Source organism: Trypanosoma brucei, chromosome 1, assembly GCF_000002445.2.
Source record: "Trypanosoma brucei brucei TREU927 chromosome 1, complete sequence".
Taxonomy (NCBI): domain Eukaryota; phylum Euglenozoa; class Kinetoplastea; order Trypanosomatida; family Trypanosomatidae; genus Trypanosoma; species Trypanosoma brucei.
The window spans coordinates 49430-73427 of NC_008409.1; the positions used below are offsets into that span (position 1 = coordinate 49430).

General features: G+C 37.5%; 4 protein-coding genes and 1 pseudogene across 4 annotated transcripts, besides 8 other annotated features; 1 reads left to right on the forward strand and 4 right to left on the reverse strand.

Moving 5' to 3' along the window:
• On the reverse strand, positions 440–670 carry TB927.1.80 (hypothetical protein, unlikely; the record flags this gene model as incomplete). The annotated part of the gene is made up of 1 exon (XM_841288.1): positions 440–670. The coding sequence occupies one exon, from the start codon at positions 668–670 to the stop codon at positions 440–442; it is 231 nt and encodes a 76-aa protein (XP_846381.1).
• Positions 999–2188: a sequence feature (RHS3 sequence at 3'-end of RHS1-RHS3 chimeric pseudogene).
• Positions 999–2776, reverse strand: an mRNA.
• Positions 2189–2776: a sequence feature (RHS1 sequence at 5'-end of RHS1-RHS3 chimeric pseudogene).
• Positions 2777–6759: 3983 nt separating this feature from the next.
• Positions 6760–6765: a repeat region (telomeric repeat hexamer TTAGGG).
• On the reverse strand, positions 7972–9854 carry TB927.1.100 (annotated as a pseudogene).
• Positions 7972–9854: a sequence feature.
• A 574-nt stretch (positions 9855–10428) lies between these two features.
• Positions 10429–10603: a sequence feature (Signal peptide predicted for Tb927.1.110 by SignalP 2.0 HMM (Signal peptide probabilty 0.658, signal anchor probability 0.015) with cleavage site probability 0.267 between residues 59 and 60).
• TB927.1.110 (hypothetical protein, conserved) lies at positions 10429–10755 on the forward strand (the record flags this gene model as incomplete). The annotated part of the gene is made up of 1 exon (XM_841289.1): positions 10429–10755. One exon carries the CDS (start codon positions 10429–10431, stop codon positions 10753–10755), a length of 327 nt encoding a protein of 108 aa, XP_846382.1.
• Positions 10465–10533: a sequence feature (1 probable transmembrane helix predicted for Tb927.1.110 by TMHMM2.0 at aa 13-35).
• Positions 10756–10836: 81 nt separating the features above from the next.
• Positions 10837–13407, reverse strand: TB927.1.120 (retrotransposon hot spot (RHS) protein; retrotransposon hot spot protein 4 (RHS4); the record flags this gene model as incomplete). Its single annotated transcript, XM_841290.1, has 1 exon — positions 10837–13407. One exon carries the CDS (start codon positions 13405–13407, stop codon positions 10837–10839), a length of 2571 nt encoding a protein of 856 aa, XP_846383.1.
• Positions 16452–16457: a repeat region (telomeric repeat hexamer TTAGGG).
• Positions 16458–20474: 4017 nt separating this feature from the next.
• On the reverse strand, positions 20475–22976 carry TB927.1.180 (retrotransposon hot spot (RHS) protein; retrotransposon hot spot protein 1 (RHS1); the record flags this gene model as incomplete). The annotated part of the gene is made up of 1 exon (XM_841296.1): positions 20475–22976. One exon carries the CDS (start codon positions 22974–22976, stop codon positions 20475–20477), a length of 2502 nt encoding a protein of 833 aa, XP_846389.1.
• Between the last annotated feature and the right edge of the window lie 1022 nt (positions 22977–23998).

The window sequence follows — 23998 nt, forward strand, 5'->3', positions numbered from 1 at the left end:
CAGTGCAGAATATATTCTATTGCTATATATAAACATTTGCCAACAGATGAATACCTTTACTCATTGGGAGAAAATAATTAAATTCAAACTTCCTATGATTCTGCCAGTGTTTGTCGGCTACATGTGGGACTCAAAAAAACAAAAGTTTATTTTAAATAAACATGAAAAAAAGAAAAACTTCGCATGAAACCATAAGGGCACCCCTGTGAGTTATGTGCTACTGTCAAACATAGTTAACTTCACAGCCCTCAAGAAAGAGAGAAATAAATAAAAGTAAAATTCCAGGTAAAAAATAAAATAAAAATTAAGGAAATATAACATAATTATGCTTAACTAACTGTAACGTGAGGAATGTAAAAATAACAAAATGTTACTCAAAATTTAATGTTATCAATGTTTTCCTTCACAAACAAAAACTGTCACATCTCAATGTGTTCTTTCAAATTAATGTAACGGAACCAGATATGTTTGTATAATATTCTACAATGTCATTTGGCATTGTCCGATGCTCACTCAAAAAAAAACTTATTCGTTTTGTTGCGATGTAGCTATTGACAGTGTTGTGCTCTTTTTCTTTTTTTTTATTTTTTTTTAACATACCGCTCCGCACTTCCGTAATCCCCTCAATATTCCTGCAGTTCCCATCATAAAAGATACAAAAGAAATCCATCAAAATAAAGTAACTGGAGTCCAAGATGCTGTAGATCGCAATGTATTTATTTTGAATAATGGAATCCTGTGATATCAGAGACAATCATCTGCAATGAATAAACTGAAACATTCATTGACTCATGCCACTAAAATAATAATTAAATTGTTAAACACATATTCCCATCGTGTGTTAAGTAATTCAAACAATTCTGTGACCACATGAAATACTCGACGAAAAAGGAAACGTATACAATGCATAAGCCATTAGTAAAGTATAAATACAGTTTTTGGTATCGAATCCATCATATGTTACAAAGTTGCATTTCATTAACAAACAAGAGCACAATTTAACTCAACATCATATTTCGAATCATCAGTGATAGAGCTTGGCAACTGTATGATTCGATTCCACCAACATCTGCCTTCACTCTTACAACCTTTACCAACTTGTCCGTAACTTCATTGTTCTTCCAGGCAGCCGTATGCTCAATAATATCATTATAGGAATATTCACCCGACTTCTTCATAGTTTCCAACGCATCATGAACTCTTTTCAGACGCCATTCATAACAGCTTAAACCAAATATATATAACGAGGCAAAAGCCCAATTGAATTAATACGTCCCTCCACTATTCTCCACTCATCTTCCATTTCCTTCCTCAATTCGTATCTTCTTCTGTTGGATACCTTTTCCCTTGTATGTATTGACAGTTTTTTCCATGCCACAAATGCCTTCATGTCACGCACATCATCACAGTTTATAATAATTTGGCGGCCTCCCGTATTTGTAGTCCAGTTACCAAAGTGGGAACTATTCGGGGAAGTGAAAATAGTTACACTCCAAACATCAGAGGGAAGTTGAGTGTAAAGCTGCTGCATTGCATACCTTATGTCCATAATAATGTGTCCTCTGTTTTCAAATTTCATTTTATTTATGGCGTTGACCGCAGCTCTCAAATCTTCGTACCGCACAACCCTCCCTCTTTCATCACCCTTTCTGTTATATATTAAGTAGGCGATCGTGTCTGTGAAATATGCAACAACATCAAGCATTCCTTCATGGAAGTGAAGCAACGAATGAAGCAAAAATGATCCAAGGCCACATGATTTACCAATACCAGGTGTACCAATAACAATATGTATCGGTGGTCTGTGAGCTGTCTTTTCCACCCACCATGTTTTCAGATCTTTTTCGACTTTATACCACACGCGCACAATTTCACGACGGATGTATACGTGCTGAAATACTACTTTGCGCCCCGTAGTGTAATCCAATGCAAACCTGTTGTATGGCCAACCCTTCTCCGAAGTGAGAACGAAAATCTCCAAACCATCGGGTCTCTCCTCAATCTCTGCATCAACATTGGTAGGATCAGGAGTTATATCCACCTCCGCTTCGGTCCAAATGCTCTGTGGTCTTCCATCGAACACTTTCATTCCAAGTGGCTCTCTACGATAACCCGACATCACATAACTCCATTTCGCATTATAAATGGAATCATATAATCCTTTCAGTTCGACAGCACCACCAGCTGTTTGGGCAGCTCGCTTTTCCGCTCTCTTGGCGGCCGTCACCGCTCCATCCAACCTTCCCCTCGCCATGGGACCAACAAATTCCCTTATTTCCCCTCTCCCCTTCTCCTCCCACTGACTGAGGTAGTAAATTTCTTTTTCGTCAAGGTAGTCTACCTTCTCAGACAGATCAATAGCTGTCTTCACTGTTTTAAACTCATCAGTGCCTTGTATATCCTCAAGAATCTCAGCATCAACAATATATCTTCTGGGATTCTTAACAAACAAAAACATGGCCACATTCTCTGTGTTATACGTGTTTGAGAAGTATTGATTCAAAAGGTCATGCAATTTCATATTACGCAGAACCTCATACCGTTGCAGCAGCGCATCTTCCAGCAGCACATCCCTCACCTTACTATCCATAGTCCAGTTGGGCCCCCCTTCAGTTCTCTGCCGTATTTGTGGAGGCTGAGCGGCAGCAGCAGCAGCAGGAGGAGGAGGCGGTACATTTTCATCCCGCGGTCTCCTCACGGCTGCTCCAAAATTACCTGCCACTTGTTGGTTTGCATTATTTCCTTGTGGAGCTGCGGGACTATTTGCTCTTGACATAACTCTTTTAATATTATTAACTTAACTTCCTTTCCTTTCCTTTTTTCTCTGAAATTATAAAAAACTGAAGTAAAATAATAGATAAGGAAACAATAGCGGGTGAACAAAGTAACACAATATCAAATGTAATAGAGCGCGTTAATGTTTACTCACTATTGTTTGTATAATATGATATCATAATGTATTTGGTATTGAGAAGAACAATTTCAAAATATAGCAGCTGTAAATAAATATTTCCCTTGCTTCATTATTATGTGCTAAATGTAATATATTCCTGTATCATTCTTTTTAAACCATGAATAATATGGAAACAAAAAATATTACTGCCTCATATACCTGCATCAACACTTCGTATATATAATCAATATTAAAAGAGAATCAAATTCTATCAATTAAAATCAAGTAAAACAATAAACAAAAATATATATGGATATTAATGAAACGAAGAAAAAGAGTATCGGAACAACACATAGATATATACACACAGAACTGCACAACTGTAAAAATGCTCCTTTATATATCCTCCCCATTTTTACAATACGTAACGTTCACTCGCATTGAATAAATTTATTGAAAATATAAATCACTTATCCCCTCCCCCGTGTATTCACTTACTTCCAAAGGAGAATATTAAATAATGTCTGTAGGACAGGTAAAAAAAAACTGATAGTCTTTTTGCATCAGATAACCAGAGAGTATTTCTGTTTACTTTCATAATAAATAAAAACATCATTTTGCCTTCAGTTAAAATAAAATTTAATTACTTGCCTCCTCATTGTTCACAACTATCAACAACTAATTCAGCGACACACATTCATATGTATCTGATGTGCCATCGTTGTTTGATGAATTCACACATCTTCCATGATGGTGATGATACAACATATTGTAAATCATTGGAATAAAATTAATACAATTAATTGAGGAAACCGTAAAAGATTATCATAACATATCTTTTATTTTCCCTTCCTTTCATTTACACAAATTAAATATGTAATGATACAATTCACTTTCAGTACGTGTCCACACTTATTGTATCATTATTGTAAGTTATTTTTTGCTCATATACACGAAGCTATTGGAACAACAAAAAAATAAAACAACTCATTGAAACAACTTGAAAAAATATATAACAAATAAAGGTAATAGAGAGAATGAGCGTGAACAGACAGATAATAAAATGAAACACGTCTCGTACTTTCCTTCTAAATATTCAATAGTTGGCGGATTACAAATAAAAACAATTACACATTATAGAAAGGAAGGGATATAATTACATTATACACCTGCATGTGGATATGTAACAGTAAGTCATAGTAGAAATAAATTGGCTAAACACAATAGTTATGGAAGATAAAATAATTCAAAATATCAATAATATTATTCTATCAACATTCCCTTCCTTCCCCATTAAGTTTCCAAATGGTTTCAAATAATAATTCACATAATTCCATACATATGTTACGATGGGCATTGCATGCAGTACAATTTAAAGGAAGTGAAACTCATATAACATTTTCAAAAAAAGGCTTTGAATGGTTGTTTGCTACCATCAATTACATTTCCAATGCCTAATTACACTTTTATATGCGTGAATGAAGTTACTGATGATAACTTTGACATGCTCGAGAATTCATAACACAAAGCAGCAGCTGCATGCAATAAAAAATAAAAATATAAATAACATCCGAATTCATTTACTGACAGATGAGTGCAATTCATTCACCCAAACTTCATAGCTGTAAACATAAACTCGCTGCTGCCAATAGGAAATGATCCCGCATAAATATTGAGCATCTGAAAATGATAGCAACGGGTTTCCATTTTTGAGATATATGCATAAACTACATGAGGTATATGAAGCCATATTGGTAAAGTGTCACTACGCATGTTGCAATTTACTATCAGAAGTGTCTGCCTTATTTTATTTCTTTTGTTACTGTAACTCATGAGTATCATTCATTATTCTTTACAATACAACTGTAAGTCATTTTGCATTTTTACATATTTCCTTATTCCCTCATACTGGAAGTATTCCACATATAAGATTCCTCAATATCGTTCACAAAATAAAAATAATTTCATTTCCTTCTGTATTCAGTTTCTCGTGTAGCAGTGTGTACACTAATCATCCATAAAGTTTTTAATTTGCCAAATACATCATTACGAAACTATTTTCCACAAATAAACAAACAAACAAATCATTGGGACAATATCTTTGAGATATTTCCTTCACTATATTTGCAGTTCAGTAGTAATTAAAATACACTTTTCTGTATAATTCAACACATGGTGGAATTGCAAAGAAATGTGATGGTACTTATAATCCATAAGTTCTCAATTTTCCTCATACGGTCTCCTTTCATGCCTTTACATCCTTATATAATTCACAGAGAATTACTGCAATTTCTTTCATATGCTTTCAGGATTCCATATGTCACAACACAAATAATATATACATTTACACATATATATAATTTGGACATAATATTGCTTAACATATAAATTATCACAAACCTATGACTTTACACTCCTCCTAAGAATAATAGAATCAAATTATTTCTATTTTGCATCATTACATGAAGCTTCGGAAAAGGAAAGAAAAAGAATCAAACAAAAGGTAATGTAAACAACACAGTTTCATAATACAGATTATAACTTGTTTGTGAATTTCAGATGCAAACACAAAATGTTCAAACAGGGAAACAGTAAAGGACGGTACTGGTGATGTAAGCACAAATTAACCAAAAATAGAAACATAAATAAAACTTAAAACTTGTAAAAACACAAATATATATGATACAAATATTTACCACATATTATAATTCGCCACCCTCACACTTGAATTATAAAGAGGACATAACACACATATGTGGTAAAACTAATACAACTCGAATATACATATGTGACATCTTCTTAACATAATCATTCCAATATTTACTCAGTATGTATGTCTGTGTATCTGTGTGTGTGTAGAAATGATGAAATGTAATTGTAACAAATCAGGCACAACACAAACAAAAAATATGCATTATATTATTCTCTAAAAAGGAGAAGAATAAAAATCAAGAAATATTACGCAGCTTTTCTCACAAGTAATTTTGTTTCTGTATATATACATATATACATATATAACACGACAGCTGGCAACATTAAACTCTCAATTCCATAATATCTGACACCTGAAGTGATAATTAGCAGCGGATGCCTTTAACAAAAAACAACAGAAATAACAACATCAAAGCATGTTTTGAAAGCTTAAATAAACTTCCTCATGGATAAACCATTTGTACAAAGTTTGAGTGCCAAGTAGGAGGAACAAAGAAAAATAAAAAAAGAAGAATTAAATGGTAAAACAATTGCGTGTGATATAACTAAAGGATTTGTTAGGCACTACACTCATTAAACTCCAGTTTCATAAAAATACTGCAAGGCATAATATTTACTGCTTTACCGGTTATGTGCCTCCAGCAAGCAATAATAAATACTTCGAGTATTATTCGATTTCTGATGCTATGAAGTGTGTAATAAATTAGTGCATGAGTAAAATATTCAAATGTTGGTGTTCACTTCAAATTATAACCTCTGCACTATGAATGTCTCTCGATGTTTATAATTTGAGAGAGCAAAAGTGACGGCGCTACTATTTATTTCTTCCAGTTCATGAATATATAAATATATTTATACATATATAATCAGATGTGACATGCAAAAGCGTTTAAACATCAGGCATGAACATCTTTCCATCCATTTAAAGCAAGACGATACAATAAGGTAAGTTTAGGATGAAGTGAAGGTATCATAATGTTAATATCTTCCTTCAAGCGGAGGATTCAATTTAAATAGGCGTACTTCACAAACAATAGTAAAATAACTGAGAAAACTTATATCACTTAATCGTTGTTTCCTTCAATTCTTATTTTGAATCGCTCTGTACCGTCACACCTTCAATAAAGTATATAGTGACGCATTTCACACATCCTCCCTAAGCCATCTCTCATAGTCATTAGCTCTCAACAGCAATAATAACAAATAATGAATAGTTTAGTTCTTACCTTCCCTTTTTTACTATCGACAAGAAAGATATACGAAATAATTATCATACTGAATAAACAGTAGGCGTTCCTCATCATCCTACGCAAAATATGAATTGAAACGATAATTTACTAACGAAGCGGAAGTGTCTGAAAGCGTCTTTAACTCGTCTCCTGTGCGGGGCGAAGAGGGTTGTGTTGTGTGGGCTTTCTAAAAATTTCACTCTCTTGCAGACAGCTGCGTAAATAAACGGGGAGTACAGGTGTGTTTAGAGAAAGATAACCGTACAAAATAATACTCTGCACTCCTAAGTCCAAAACCATTCATAATGCAGGCTTTCAAAATACACGACATCATCTCAACAAATTGTAATTATTTTTTTTGTATAATGTCCTCCAGAAGACAGAACAACAGATGACACAGTGAAATAACACATGACAAACAAGGAATATAACCGCACATCCTCAGCAGTAAATGTTTCAGTTTCTCCTTTTAAAAAAAAAAAGAAAAATAAAACAGTTTCACACGTGTGGCCCAAAAGCTGCATCAGCCAATACGATATCTTGACAGCTTGTCACGCAGTCTTGCCTCAAGAAGAAAATAAATCATTCATCTCTGCTTTCCCTTAATTGATAAATGAGATCCCATGCTGTGTTAACTCACGTCTCCATTCAAAAAGTTGACTCAACGTTGTGACGAGGCAGTGACCAAAAACAATCCAAATGCAATTCCAAATTTCTTCATATTACGTTTTCAGTTTTATTACACATTTCCCCAACCATTCCAAGTACTAACAGGAATAATTTGGTTCTATAATAATGCATGTGTTTTCTACAGCTCTTTCATTTTGTTATGATCCGCACAAAAATTATATATGTGGTTGTTGATTCGTCCTGTCAATCAAAGTAACAATCATAATAATTAATTTTATCGTTTCTTCATTTTTCTATTAGCACATGTGCACCTTGGTGAGATCACTTTCACTCATTTGCACTTATTGGTCAACACCATTTAGTTCGTCATTCAACACACTCCCTTACATGTCCTCTTCTCACCATTTATAACCCACACGAGCAGCATCAAATATAAATTGTGAAGAGGTATGAGATCACAAGGAGCTCGCTCTCATTGAGAAGGTTGGATGCGTCATATATATATAATCATGTAATCCCTTTCCATTTCAACAATACGCAAACCTCAACTGCGGAATCGACTTTGAATGAGTTGACCTCGTCAGCATGAAACGGAGTCCGCCCAGTGGCATGAACATTAATCTTATCAGTAAACATGTGTTTGAGGTGTTGGTAATAAATGGGGTCAAAGAAAACATAAGTGCGTATCATCTTCCCCGTTATGCCCGAGTGGAAAATATACATCATCTCCGTGAAGATAATTGTATCCATGTTGTATCAATTCCTCATCCAGCTCTTCATCCTTATCGGTACCCAAAGGCATTGCCATCGCCTAACTTTTTCCGTGAATGCACTCACACCTTTAAGCTAACGAGTTCCAGCAACTTTCCATCTGTCATACGGCTCGGGAATCCATGAGAATTTATGATCATATCTGGGCAAATGCCTTTACTCATTGAAGGGCATGTTAACACACCATCAGTCATGAGATCCACTACTCCCTCCAGCCGGTGCCGTGAGGAAAACTTATTTCAGACCTCGGGACCGCGAACTTCTCTCGTAGCAACTTTAACTTTATTGTTCTACATCCATTGATATATCCGAGTCACTGGAAGGTGAGAGATGACCACATTTGGTCCACAACAGCTGGCTGAGGGTATTTATTATATTCAAGAAAATTAGGTATTGTTTCCTTGAAAGGCACGGGAGTTTATTTGTTTACAAAAATATCAAACTGACGAATAACCGCACCTTTACTACTGGCAATACCATCAATATTAAAGGCATTGTGTCTCGCAACATTTCAATCTGTTGGAAGAATTATATCATACATACTCACCGTTGGGAAGTCTTTCCAGTTTCATTTCATGCTTACAAAAAACAACACAACAACCGTAGCCACAATTGAGCGAACTGCGGTTGTACACATTTGCGTCTTCAATATTGTAACCTCTATAGCTCATAATGCATACCATCGTATTAATTCCTGCGCCTAATATTTCGTAGTTGCTTAGGTTCATAGCCTTCGTCCGGCAAAGGGATAGTTGAGAGTAAGCACTCAACATAAGTACTGTGTCCATTTCTAATGTACTGAATATACGCAATGGTTCCAACAGCTTGCTTGCCCGTGGCTGACTGTAATGTGTTTCGTGCAAATTGATTGTGATGTGGAAAGGAGAATAATGCTAGCGACAACTCCAAGTGAGTCTCGTGTACTGCTCAATGTCTTTGTGGTGAACTGCTAAAAGACAGTCATTCGCTTCATCATATAAGTCAATGAATTCCACAACAAACCTTCAGCTAAAATATCGTTAATCGAGCACTTGCCTGAACTCAAGTTATCCAGGCGTTGAGAAATTACAGCGTGTTTCCCGTCGCTAACGAAAACGTACAACCTCACGATCCTTCCGCCAACAAAACAATTTGAACACTCTTCTGACGGTCATTTATCGCAATTGAAACGTGTGGATGCAAGCGGCCTGACCTCCTCAGGGTTCGTAATACATCCCGACACAAACGGCTCATGTATCGATAAACGCACATCAGCACTTCATTGAGGAAAACTGTGTAGTATTTAAGAAATTCGTTAGGGCTGATATAATCTATTTCCTCCACTCCAATATTGTACGCATCCGCATGTAAACAAACAAATTATCCATGTCTAGTGTTACCTGACTAAGAATAGCAAAATTATTAACCAAACAGCAACAACTTTTACCCTCTGGGGTATCGCAAGGAGGGATATACACCATTCCCCATTGACTTGAATAGAGAAATAATGATCCGCACATGTGGGTCAATACACGAAGTCATGACCACTCCACTGCTGCCGTTACATATGATCACTGCATGGTTTTTATATCAATGTTGATGATGATATGGGATTTGCTGCTGGAGGCAACCAGAAACATAAGTTTAAGGTTCCCACGTGTGGAGAGAGGCCCAACTGCCAACCCTCAACCAGGATAACAGAAGTGATTATAAGGACAGAGAAGACAACATATCATAGCATGTTTACCCACCGACACATAATTGAAGAAAGAAAGAGAGGGAGAGAGAGAGAGAGAGAGGAAAATGGACACAATCACGTCACCAGCTGCGTGTCTGCGAAGAACACCATCAAGAGCTGCTCCATAACTGCAACCATAACTAACATGTATAATATAATTATAACAGCTCGTATATGAAACAGCACATCCAGTAACTGCTTCTAATGTTTGCATATTTCACTCCGTCACAATCTCTCTCCCATGACACCTACTGGAAACACAACTCAGAGGAGTTATAGTTGAGGCATGTTTCCAATACGCCCTCTCCACCACGGATGGCAAAGAAGCAAAAAGTACTATTACATTTTTGTTCCTTTTATCATTGGCCTATAGATCCCTATCTCTACACGGATGTAAAATTTAGATTGTATAAATGAAAAGAAGATGTGAAAAGTTAGTGTAGTATAATCCAATTCTTTAGTTAGTAACAGCACAAATGAAAACAAAACGTTACAATGTTTTCCTACGTCCGTCGATAACATTATTTCTGTCTTTCTCTGTGCCCCTTAAGATTACGATGTGGCTTAACTCCAGTTACGCGTTAGCCGATAAAATACTACTTTTACTATTCCTTAGTCGTCTTCATTTCCACTTCCCTTCCCTCACCTCCGGCACTCAAGTGAATTATCACGTCCCTTTCCTTGCAGCAGCTGCGGAAGCTCATTACTGGTGGACAAACAACACACTTGAAAAGGCGCAACGGGGCACTTCAAGCTGTGATCATAAACCAAACCAGGTACAAAAACGAACCCGCTCCCCCTAATGGTTGGTTCCCTCCTCTTTAAGCATTTGTCACTCTTAACAGCAACGCCGTGCACTGCTACAAAAAAACAATTACGCGTCTTCATCTCCTTCCACGTCGTCTCATTGCTACGTCACCTCGCCCCTCCACAACCTCTTCACGAGCGCGACGCCTTCCCGCCAGTCCCATCAATCCCGGTGCATTTCGCATGCCAGATTCTCGGCGATATGCCCGAATTAATTCCGCTTGCATCGTTTCCTTGAGTGTCACTTGGAATTGGTCGATGGATTCCCAAAATGTTTGCGGTCCCAGAGGACCTCCGTCCCCACCTCTAGCTCTATCGGGAGGTCCTTCGCAAAGTTGCCTGATGGTTATCGTGCCACCGTTAACCGAATTAATGTATATCATCTCCCAAACCATGTCGCGGGAAAACGCACCCCAATCAGAAAAATATCTTGCCATGTTTTTTCGGAACTTCTGCACCTTATCCGTAGCGGTGGGGTGCCTGTCCGACTTGGTTACTTGTAAAAGCACAGCTATATTTGACGGGATCGGTGCCGCTGTTCCGTCACGGTTTCTCCTGAACCGCCCCTCAACGAAAAAAAAGCCATCCACCACGGGTTCATTACCTGTGGCAGGGAGGTAGAGAACCATGTATTCACAGCGTTCAATTGGTCGCTGTCTGGCCGCAGGTAAGGCCTTCTGCCCAATGAGTCTCAACTGCTGAGAAGCCATGTCGTTCAGTATGCTTCGACGGTCAGCTATTTCTCCGCCTCGTCGCAGGTATTTCAAGTTGTTTGCGATAACTTTAAAAACTCGAGGGAAAAGAAGCGAAAGCAACGCAAGCCTTTCAAAAGCGTTGGCCCCAACACACTCGTCTGATAATGTAATCTCCTTTGACGTCATCTCTACAATAAGAATGCCAAATAATGTGCAAATCAACATATTCCCAATAGTGACAGAAAGCGATCTGCAACGATATGAATCGACATTGACAGTCCCAGAGCTTACCCGCACTATCTTCACCAATTTGTGCGTTACCACATCATTTTGCCAGCCCGCAGATTTTCCAATAATCTTACCATATTTCTTTCCGTTATCGCTATCGAGCTGCCTAGCTTCTTTACGCACACTTTCCAGTCGTTCGTGATACTCAGGGGCTGAGAAAACAAAACGAGGCAATGGACCAACCATGTCAATGCGCTCTTCCACAATTTTCCACTCCTTTTCAAGGTCTTCCTTCAACTGCTGCTTCGTTTTGTCGCGCGGCGCCTCCTCCGAAAGCACACACAGCTTTTTCCATGCCACAAATGCCTTCATGTCACGTACATCATCGCAGTTTATAATAACTCTGCGGCTTCTCTTGTCTTTTGCCCAGTGATGAAAATGGGCCTCATCCGGAGAAGTGAGGAGAGTTACACCCCAAGCGTAAACCGGCAGACCATCGGGTGGCGTCTGCGCATTTCTGCATATGTCAACAATGATGTGCCCTTTTTTTTTCTTGGATACTAACGCAGCTATTGCGTCAACGGCATCTTCCGGGAATTTATACCTCTCAACCCTCCCCTCTTCTCCGGGTTTCTTGTTATATATTAAATAGGCGATCCCGTCTGTGAAATATGCAACAACATCAAGCATTCCATCATTGAAGTGAAGCAATGAATGAAGCAAAAATGATCCAACACCGTATGATTTACCAATACCAGGTGTACCAATAACAATATGTCTCGGTGTTATCTCAGCTTTTTCCACCCACCTTCCTTGCAGCCCTCGTTGGATTATATACCACACGCGCATAATTTCACGACGGATATATACATGTTTAAAATTTTCCCCGCACATCTCAGTGTGGCCCAATGCAAACCTGTCGTATGGCCAACCTTCCTCCGAAGTGAGAACAAAAATCTCCAAACCATAAGGTCTCTCCGGCACTCGTGCATCAAGATTCGCAGGATCAGGATTTATATCCACCTCCGCTTCGGTCCATATGCGCTGTGGTTTTCCATCGAATACTCTCATTCCAAGTGGCTCTCTACGATAACCCGACATCACATAACTCCATTTCGCATTATAAATGGAATCATACACTCCTTTAATTTCGACAGCACTAGCAGCTGTTTGGGCAGCTCGTTCCAATGCTACATTGAGTGCATTATTCAGTAGCGCATTGACAACAATCCAAAGGCGCTCTCCATCTCTCAGTCCACGAATATCCGCCTGTAACCTGACCTTTGCTTCCTCATCTGCTTGTTGCCACTGCTGAAGATCCAATATTCCCTCATCCTCAAAGAAACCATAGACGCTGACAAAACGTTTGTACACTTTATACTCTGGTGTCGCGAATATTCGATTGAGCGCATTAACGTCATTAATATACTCTTCGCATCGTTGTACAAAGGCAAACATTGATGCTCTCAGGAGACGTTGATCCAAGTCCATATCATCGAGTAAATTACGCCTCAAAAAATCATTTACACTCACATTTTCAGGATGAACCCGACCTTCCAGCAAAACTGCGTCAATGCGGCTAAAAAGTCTCCATTGTGGTTGGTTATTATTCTCCACTCGTTGCTGCACTGCTGGAGGTTCCGCATCGTTACGCGCAGCCTCCTCATTTTCTCGTCTCCTTCCCTCAATGTCACCCCTTCCTTCAATAGGAAATTGTTGATTCATTTCACTCTCTGAATAATAATCTTAATTGAGTGCGTTGTGTTATTTCCTTTCTTTGTAACATAAATTTTAAAAAAGGGATAAAAGATGAGAGAATTTAAAATAGATACATTACTAAACCAAAGCAAATATAAAATCAATGAATATCAGGAATTAATATGGCAGGTGGAAACTATTTATTGAAATTAGGATTCAATACAAATCTTATCATGTGTTTAGAACTCACAGCAACTTAAGCACAAATAAGGTATGACAGTATGAATAAACATTTCTCTTGGGAGGAAAAACTCAAACAACAATTCCCATTCAGCTACTGCACACAATCATTCCAGAAAAAAAAAATATACTTATATATATATATTTATGAAAAAGCAAAAAAAAATGTGGCATTGCCATAAAAAACAGCATATAATAGGTTTAGTGATAAATCATGCAAAACGTAGAATACTCGGGTGCATACAGAAAAGTGCCTTACTTACCTTACAAAATTAAAAATATACCAAAAGTAAAAATAAATATAAAACATTATCTTCACAATTCAAACCAGACACGTATTAAGCAAGAGAAAATAATTCACATAATCTCATACATATGTTACGATGGGCATTGCATGCAGTACAATTTAAAGGAAGTGAAACTCATATAACATTTTCAAAAAAAAGGTATTGAATGGTTGTTTGCTACCATCAATTACATTTCCAATGCCTAATTACACTTTTATATGCATGAAGGAAGTTACTGATCATAACTTTGACATGCTCGAGAATCCATAACACAAAGCGACTGCTGCATGCAATAAAAAATATAAATATAAATAACATCCGAATTCATTTACTGACAGATGAGTGCAATTCATTCATCCAAACTTCATAGCTGCAGAAATAAACTCGTTGCTTCCAATAGGAAATGATCGCGCATAAATATTGAGTATCTGAAAATGATAGCAACGGGTTTCCATTTTTGAAATATATACATAAACTACATGAGGTATATGAAGCCATATTTGTAAAGTGTCACTACGCATGTTGCAATTTACTATCAGAAGTGTCTTCCTTATTTTATTTCTTGTGTTACTGTAACTCATGAGTATTATTCATTATTCTTTACAACTGTAAGTCATTTTGCATTTTTACATATTTTCTTATTCCCTCATACTGGAAGTATTCCACATATGAGATTCCTCAATATCGTTCACAAAATAAAAATAATTTCATTTCCTTCTGCATTCAGTTTCTCGTGTAGCAGTGTGTACACTAATCATCCATAAAGTTTTTAATTTGCCAAATACATCATTACGAAACTATTTTCCACAAATAAACAAACAAACATTCCATTGGGACAATATCTTTGAGGAATTTCCTTCACTATATTTGCAGTTCAGTAGTGATTAAAAGAAACTTTCTGTATAATTCAACACATGGTGGAATTGCACAGAAATGTGATGGTACTTATAATCAACAAGTTCCCAATTTTCCTCACATGGTCTCCTTTTTATGCCTTTACATCCTTATATAATTCACAGAGAATTACTGCAATTTCTTTCATATGCTTTCAGGATTCCATATGTCACAACACAAATAATATATACATTTACACATATATATAATTTGGACATAATATTGCTTAACATATAAATTATCACAAACCTATGACTTTACACTCCTCCTAAGAATAATAGAATCAAATTATTTCTATTTTGCATCATTACATGAAGCTTTGGAAAAGGAAAAAAAAGAATAAAACAAAAGGTAATGTAAAGAAAATAGTTTTTTAATACAGAATATAACTTGTTTGTGAGTTTCAGATGCAAACACGAAATGTTCAAACAGGGAAACAGTAAAGGACGTTACTGGTGATGTAAGCACAAATTAACCAAAAATAGAAACATAAATAAAATTTAAAACTTATAAAAACACAAATATATATGACACAAATATTTACCACATATTATAATTCGCCACCCTCACACTTGAATTACAAAAAGTACATAACACACATATGTGCCATCTTCTTAACATAATCATTCCAATATTTACTCAGTATGTGTGTGTGTGTAGAAATGATGAAATGTAATTGTAACAAATCAGGCACAACACAAACAAAATATATGCATTATATTATTCTCTAAAAAGTAGAAGAATAAAAATCAAGAAATATTACGCAGCTTTTCTCACAAGTAATTTTGTTTCTGTATACATATAACACGACAGCTAACAACATTAAACTCTCAATTCCATAATATCTGACACCTGAAGTGATAATTAGCAGCGGATGCCTTTAACAAAAAACAACAGAAATAACAACATCAAAGCATGTTTTGAAAGCTTAAATAAACTTCCTCATGGATAAACCATTTGTACAAAGTTTGAGTGCCAAGTAGGAGGAACAAAGAAAAATAAAAAAAGAATTAAATGGTAAAAGAATTGCGTGTGATATAACTAAAGGATTTGTTAGGCACTACACTCATTAAACTCCAGTTTCATAAAAATACTGTAAGGCATAATATTTACTGCTTTACCGGTTATGTGCCTCCAGCAAGCAATAATAAATACTTCGAGTATTATTCGATTTCTGATGCTATGAAGTGTGTAATAAATTAGTCCATGAGTAAAATATTCAAATGTTGGTGTTCACTTCAGATTATAAACTCTGCACTATGAATGTCTCTCGATGTTTATAATTTGAGAGAGCAAAAGTGACGGCGCTACTATTTATTTCTTCCAGTTCATGAATATATAAATATATTTATACATATATAATCAGATGTGACATGCAAAAGCGTTTAAACATCAGGCATGAACATCTTTCCATCCATTTAAAGTAAGACGATACAATAAGGTAAGTTTAGGATGAAGTGAAGGTATCATAATGTTAATATCTTCCTTCAAGCGGAGGATTCAATTTAAATAGGCGTACTTCACAAACAATAGTAAAATAACTGAGAAAACTTATATCACTTAATCGTTATTTCCTTCAATTCTTATTTTGAATCGCTCTGTACCGTCACACCTTCAATAAAGTATATAGTGACGCATTTCATACATCCTCCCTAAGCCATATCTCATAGTCATAGCTCTCAACAGAAATAATAACAAATAATGAATAGTTTAGTTCTTACCTTCCCTTTTTTACTACCCACAAGAAAGATATACGAAACAATTATCATACTGAATAAACAGTAAGGTTTCCTCATCATCCTACGCAAAATATGAATTGAAACGATAATTTACTAACGAAGCGAAAGTGTCTGAAAGCGTCTTTAACTCGTCTCCTGTGCGGGGCGAAGAGGGTTGTGTTGTGTGGGCTTTCTAAAAATTTCACTCTCTTGCAGACAGCTGTGTAAATAAACGGGGAGTACAGGTGTGTTTAGAGAAATGTAACCGTACAAAATAATACTCTGCACTCCTAAGTCCAAAGCCATTCATAATGCAGGCTTTCATTAAAAAAATAAGTAGCAGTAGTAGTAGTAAGGAGAAAGCTATTGTTTTTCCCTCACTCCTGCTGCCACGTACATCATGCATGATACAACAGTTTCCATTTATTTTATGGTAGTTTTTTTCACATAGCAAGGGATACTCGGAATTGTTGTATCACTTTCGTTGTCCCAGCCATACTGTCTGCTTTTCATGGTTAAACTAAAACTCCAATGAAATCACATTGTTGTGTCATCTTTTGTGAGTCACCAATAATGGTTGTGCCCCACATTTCTTCATGCTGGTAACTATTTTGTTTCCACGACATTTAACCACGTCATGCGCCTCACACTGATACATATGTTGCATATCCATGTTTGAGTCCTCAATATTTCAGGGTTCGCCTGCTCCAGCCTCACGACATCGGCGTCTTCTAAAAAGAGCTTTGTAATGGTGTGTGAAACTCCAGGATTCTCCTTTATTAACTGATGGGGAGTTGATTCAAATTCAATAGTTCCTCATTTTCGCTAACGTATCGGAACCCCAGCCGAATATCTTCAGGCAACTTCACTTGAGAGAGAAATGACTTTAGATCAAACAATGCTGCAGACTCGCCATGGAGAGTATTTAAATACTGGGAAAAGTGACCCAATGGGAGATATGCCTCATAATCATCCCTGCTCTTTTTAGCCTTTGGTCATGCAATAAACCAACGCCTTCTTCCAATTCTGTTTTTCCTCCATCACAAATAATGGCACACAACCCATCCTGTCGTATGTCTCTTTGAAACTGGGCTAATGATACGCGGCTGCTTCATTATTTGGGCATACTTTTCTACAATGCGCAATTCTGACTCCTTCTTTGATACTTTCTCTCTTTGTTTCTTTCTGCATCATCTGTGCTATTCTTAATGCTCCAACCCTCATCAAATCGCTTACTCGCTGCTTGCATCATCCTCTGTCAAATCCACGGAAGGGAAATCATTCCCACATTCATTTCCTATTGGAGAGGTGAAGTCTTTTTTTTTCCTCATCCCGTGAGGTCACCTTTGTTTTCCCTTGTGAGTGTCAAGGAATGCTGTGCAATCGATAATTTGGGAAAGTTATTCACCGTTATAAGTCCCGGCTTCCCTCACACTGGGGCCGCACATTCCTTCCAATTGTATCTTACATCAAAAACACCCAAAGAATCGACTTGCTGACGGCAGTTGTCACACATCTGAGATACCACACTGTGCTTCGTGGGAGTTCCATTGTGTAGATGTGCTTTCCCAATTGTATTAATAATATGTTGTCAATGTCGTGCTTCCATTGCAACTACTGCCGCTCCGCGTGTCAGCAGTGCTCTTCTCTTTATGGAATGTTCTATCATTACGTATGGTCTTTTCAGTATGGTGTCACATTTTCCCTTTGTGGTAATCGTTATGAACTTCTTCCCCTTTCCTCCAGAGGTTCCTCCCTATGACTTTTCTCACACTGGCAATGTCCTTTTCCCAGTTGATAATTACGCATCGTATGACTCTGTGGGTATCGCTTTTGAATTTCTTTGGAAGGTTCCCCCCAAAATCCACTATTGAGGCTTGCCTGCCGTGTGAGTGTGGTATAACATTTTTCTCTTTTTTTTCGGAGCTGTGTAATTTCTTTTTGCCATCGCATGGCTGGGTGTAATTCAGGTCACTACTCATATTGCAACTGGATACCACTCTGGACGGAACTTCCTGCAAGATATTATCGAATCACCATTACAACATGTGTTGTGTTTGTTTGATGGGTTCACCTGTTACCGTATTGTAAAGACGGACCCCAAAAACAACATCCGCGTCGGTGTGTCCAATAGAAATGATGAAAGAGTTCTCCTGTACTGAAATGGCGTTGCTCTCTGAGAGTCGTAAACTTACAAAAACAAATAAAAGTGCAGTTGCATCCCATGCTGGCATGCGGTAATGATTTTCAGCCAATGCATAAAAACACCGCATGATGAATTCCCTGTTCCTCACATGTTTTAGTCCTCAGCCACATTCACTTTCCTATTCTATTGGCTCCTGAAACCATTGCCATGATGTACGGATGGCTTTGTGTGTGGGAACTGCAATAAAATAAAAATAATAATAATAACTCCTTTCACCAATGAGTTTACTATTGGTTGTAAAAGTGCTCTTGGTGCCACTCCATTATTCTTTTTGAGTCCCCAGCTTTTGAGGGGCTACTGTATTTTTTAAAAAGAGTGATGCACCGTTTTATTCTCCACCCCTTTCAGGTGAATTTCTCCTGCACAGTTTTTACTCTCCCATTGTAGAATGTTTCTCAAGGTGTTTCCTTTGTGAAGCTTTGGTTATGCTATAATTAAAGACCACTCAACTCCCTGCTTCAGGGACCTGCTGTTGCATTTATTCCCCTTTAGTTGCTGCAAATTTGTTCACTTGACAAGTTGTAGTGCAATACTTCACTTGACCATATGTGTAACATCGTGTCTCGTTGCTTTATAAAAATTCAAAAAAAAAACACATCAGGTGATATTCTTCTGTTCTTACTTCGTACATTCACATCTCTTCCCGTCAGTTCGGAAACTCCCACACAAACTCACCACTCCGTGAAGATTTGTAGTTTCCGTTAGTGATGGACGTACTGAAGTGGACATGTTTGGCACTTTAAAACTAATTTTTTAAACTTACACCTTCCTTCTTTCATAGAGCTTCAGTGCGAGAGTAAAAGAATAGTTGAGTATCATGAGAAAACATAAGCCTAAAACATTCTCAACGCAAGCTTTCAATAAAAGCAAACGCATTAAGATGGTTTAGTGAACACATGCAGTATCGTCCATAGCAAAGGTATTATTTACACCCAATAAACAACTCAAACAAATAACACCAGCATACATATCGCAGACATATAAATTGCACCTACACAAACAAATAAAAACTGCTGTAACTCATCATGTGTAAAATATTATGAGCACAAAAACATAAATGTCCTTGATCTTCCATGAATGTATAGCACAATATTATTTTGCATTATCATCGGAAAAAAAATGTATATTGATATATATATTCAGCCAAAAGTCAAGAGTGTGCTCTGGCCTTGTAGAACTGTAAATGCGTGCATGTTCTGTTATTATTGTTTCCCATTTTAAAATAAAGATACTTGCAGATGTGGAGAAACGTCTCCCTTAATGCTTATGATGCACCAAATAATTCTCTCGCAAAGAAAGGAGAGAACAAATGCTCAGTACACGCGTCCCTATTTGTATCTTTCAATGAAGGTTCTCTTGAGTGGAGTAAAGAAAAAACAAATAAAAAGCAAGAAGTATATGATGTGAGTGATAATACATAATGAAATGACCCAACAAGAGGGAAAGGAAGTTACATGCCTTCACTACAGTCATACAAATAAAGCCAGACCCTTCACACTCGTTTTACAATGTTCTGTCGTATCGCTCTGCATAAACAAAAAATTACTAATAGGAAATGGAAATGTAAGAATAGAGTAAAAAAGTATCAAGTAGCTTGAGGATTATCGACACTCAGCTACGTGGAATGATACGTATCGCAAATTTGTGTTTGAAATGCTCACCATCCTAATGAACTTACTCGTATGTTACTTAATCCTAGGAAATACTTCTCTGTGCGCTCAAGTTACCCGACAACTTTCCTTCCACACCCTATGCATTGTTACCACCTCTATTGTTAACTCCGTTGTTATTTTCACCTCTTGTTTTCAATTCAACGTATAGTGCAATAATGTGTTTATAAAGTGAGACCGCGAACTGACGCACTTCCCTTTTCCAAAATCTTTCCTCAACCTCATTATTTTGCCCTTCATCTCTGTCAGTCCTTTCACAGCACTGCGGCTTCGTAATTTTTTCGCTGTCAACCCTTTGGACATAAATTATTTCCCATACCATATCATTGGAAAAATTGTCCCAACCTTGGAAGTAACTTCGCAAATACCTCTTCATCTTAAATAACCCACCGGTGCTGCAGGGATGTCTACCGGAAACTGTGTACTGCAGTCCCACAAAAGTCTTCGGGCTCTCAACGAAAAAGAACGCATCAACAACTGGGAAACTCCTTGATTGCGGCTTGTACAATTTCATATATTGAATTTCAGCTCCAGCTACAATTGGAACATCCTCAGGAACCACAATCGAAGGACCAATGAGTCTTGGTTCTTGCAGCACCTGCAGCACACTTTGTGGAATTTGATTCCTAGCAAATGAAAGGCCCTGTAACTCCCTTGCCAACTCAGTTAGTGTATTCTCATGCGACAATGCTTCAATGCCACTCTTCTCAAACATGTAGGCGGCGATAGCGCGGTTAGACAGCAGAGCAGACATTGCAGCATATTTATCCGTTAGCCAAGGTATCAGAAAGTCTAAAATAGCTTGTCCCGTGTAAGATGAAAGCGGTCTGCAGCGATACATTTCACACAGGAGCTTCTCCTCCTTCACTCGAACAACCCCTACTAACTTGTGTGATACTTCATCTGTTTGCCACATAGCTGCGTTTTGGAAATATTTAGCGTAATCATTCATATCATCATCTTTCATTTTGCCAATGGCTTCCTGAACCTTTCCCTCCTGCCTGTTATACGAACTAAGACGACCAATATGACGAAGCAGTGGACCAACGATACGAATGCGACCTTGAATTTCTTGCCATTCACTTTCAATTTTCTCCTTTGCAACTGGAGGACTCCACTTGTAAGCAGGAGCAATTTTCCCCCATCTCGATATGTGTATGGCTTCCAAATCCTTCAATGTATCACAGTTCATGTAAATATCTGAGGCGGTGTTTTGCTTGGACCATTCATGGAATTGCTTGACGTTTGGAGAGCTCAAAGCAATACCGGCACAACCAGCAGGTGGTTTCGTCGGAGCAGGATGGTCCTTGTCCACATCGAATATAACGTATCCCTTGATATCCTCACCGCTACGTGATCCTCCGATTATTTGCTCAACAACTGTAAATGCATTCCCATAATCATTGTAAAACGTAACATATCCTGCTCGACCACCTATGGGTTTGTGAAACACATACGCCTTACCCCTCACAACGTATATGATAATCTGAAGCTGACTCGCTTCATAATGCAGTAGTTTGTATAACAGTAGGGATCCCACGGAAAACGATTTACCAATACCAGGTGTACCAATAAGAACATTAGACGCATCGTCAACAATCACTTCATCCATAAGCCACCGGTTAAGCACATTCTCCACCTTGTACCACACCCTCAGTGCTTCCCTGCGGATATAAACATCACTTTTAAAAACATACTCCACTCCCTTCTCATGATTAATATCATAATCATTTGGGTTCTTTTCGAAAGACGTGTATGGCCAACCCATTTGAGATGTAAGCACAGCAATCTCCAAGTTACCGTGACGGGGAAGTGGTTCGTTCATAGTTTCCGGAGTGTGACTGACATCAACCTCCTCCTTCGTCCACATGTGTGGCGGTCTTCCATTGAACACTTTCATGCCAAGTGGCTCTTCATCATAACCCGACTCCACATAACCCCACGTCGCATTGTATATAGAATCATATACTCCTTTAAGTTCGCTACCATCAGCTGTTTGGGCAGCTCGCTTTTCCGCTCTCTTGGCGGCCGTCACCGCTCCATCCAACCTTCCCCTCGCCACGGGACCAACAAATTCTCTTATTTCCACTGTCCCCTTCTCCTCCCACTGACTGAGGTAGTAAATTTCTTTTTCGTCAAGGTAGTCTACCTTCTCAGACAGATCAATAGCTGTCTTCACTGTTTTAAACTCATTAGTGCCTTGTATATCCTCAAGAATCTCAGCATCAACAATATATTTTCTGGGATTCTTAACAAAAATGGGCATCCTAACATTTTCTGCCTCAGCCACCGCAAAAGTCCCGCCAACGAACTTCTGAATAAAGTCGTTCACTGTCATATCCCTCAAACCCGCATAATCATCCAGCAGCACATCCCTCACCTTACTATCCATTGTCCAGTTGGGCCCCCCTTCAGTTCTCTGCCGTATTTGTGGAGGCTGAGCAGCAGCAGCAGCAGCAGGAGGAGGAGGCGGCGGTACATTTTCATCCCGTGGCCTCCTCATGGGCCCTTCAAAATTATCTGCCACTTGTTGATTTTCATTATTTCCTTGTGGAGCTGCGGGACTATTTGCTCTTGACATAACTCTCTTAATATTATTAACTTAACTTCCTTTCCTTTTCTTTTTTCTCTGAAATTATAAATAACTGAAGTAAAATAATAGATAAGAAAACAATAGCGGGTGAACAGTGTAACATAATATCAAATGTAATAGAGCGCGTTAATGTTTATTCACTATAGTTTGCAGAATATGATATCATAATGTATTTGGTATTGAGAGGAACAATTTCAAAATATAGCAGCTGTAAATAAATATTTCCCTTGCTTCATTATCATGTGCTAAATATAATGAACTTCATACATCATTTCTTTAACTATGAATAACATGCAGACAAAAAATATTACTGCCTCATATACCTGCATAAACACTTCGTATATATAATCAATATTTAAAGAGAGTCAAATTCTATTGATTAAAATCAAGTAAAACAATAAACAAAAAATTTATGGATATTAATGAAGCGAAGAAAAAGAGTATCGGCACAACACATAGATATACACACACATGAATACACACCACACAACTACACAACTGTTCCACTGGAGTTTCCTCACTTCTGTCAATACGTAACATTCACTTGCATTGAATAAACTCATTGAAATATAAATCACTTATCCCCTCCCCCGTGTATTCACTTACTTCCAAAGGAGAATATTAAATAATGTCTGTAGGACAGGTAAAAAAAAACTGATAGTCTTTTTGCATCAGATAACCAGAGAGTATTTCTGTTTACTTTCATAATAAATAAAAACATTCTTTCACCTTCAGTTAAAATAAAATTTAATTACTTGCCTCCTCATTGTTCACAACTATCAACAACTAATTCAGCGACACAAATTCATATGTATTTTATGTGCCATCGTTGTTTGATTCATTCACACACCTTTTATGATAGCGATAATACAACATATGGAAAATAATTGGAATAAAATTAATACAATTAATTGAGGAAACCGTAAAAGATTATCATAACATATCTTTTATTTTCCCTCCTTTCATTTACACTGATTAATTATGTAATGAGACAATTCCTTTTCAGTACG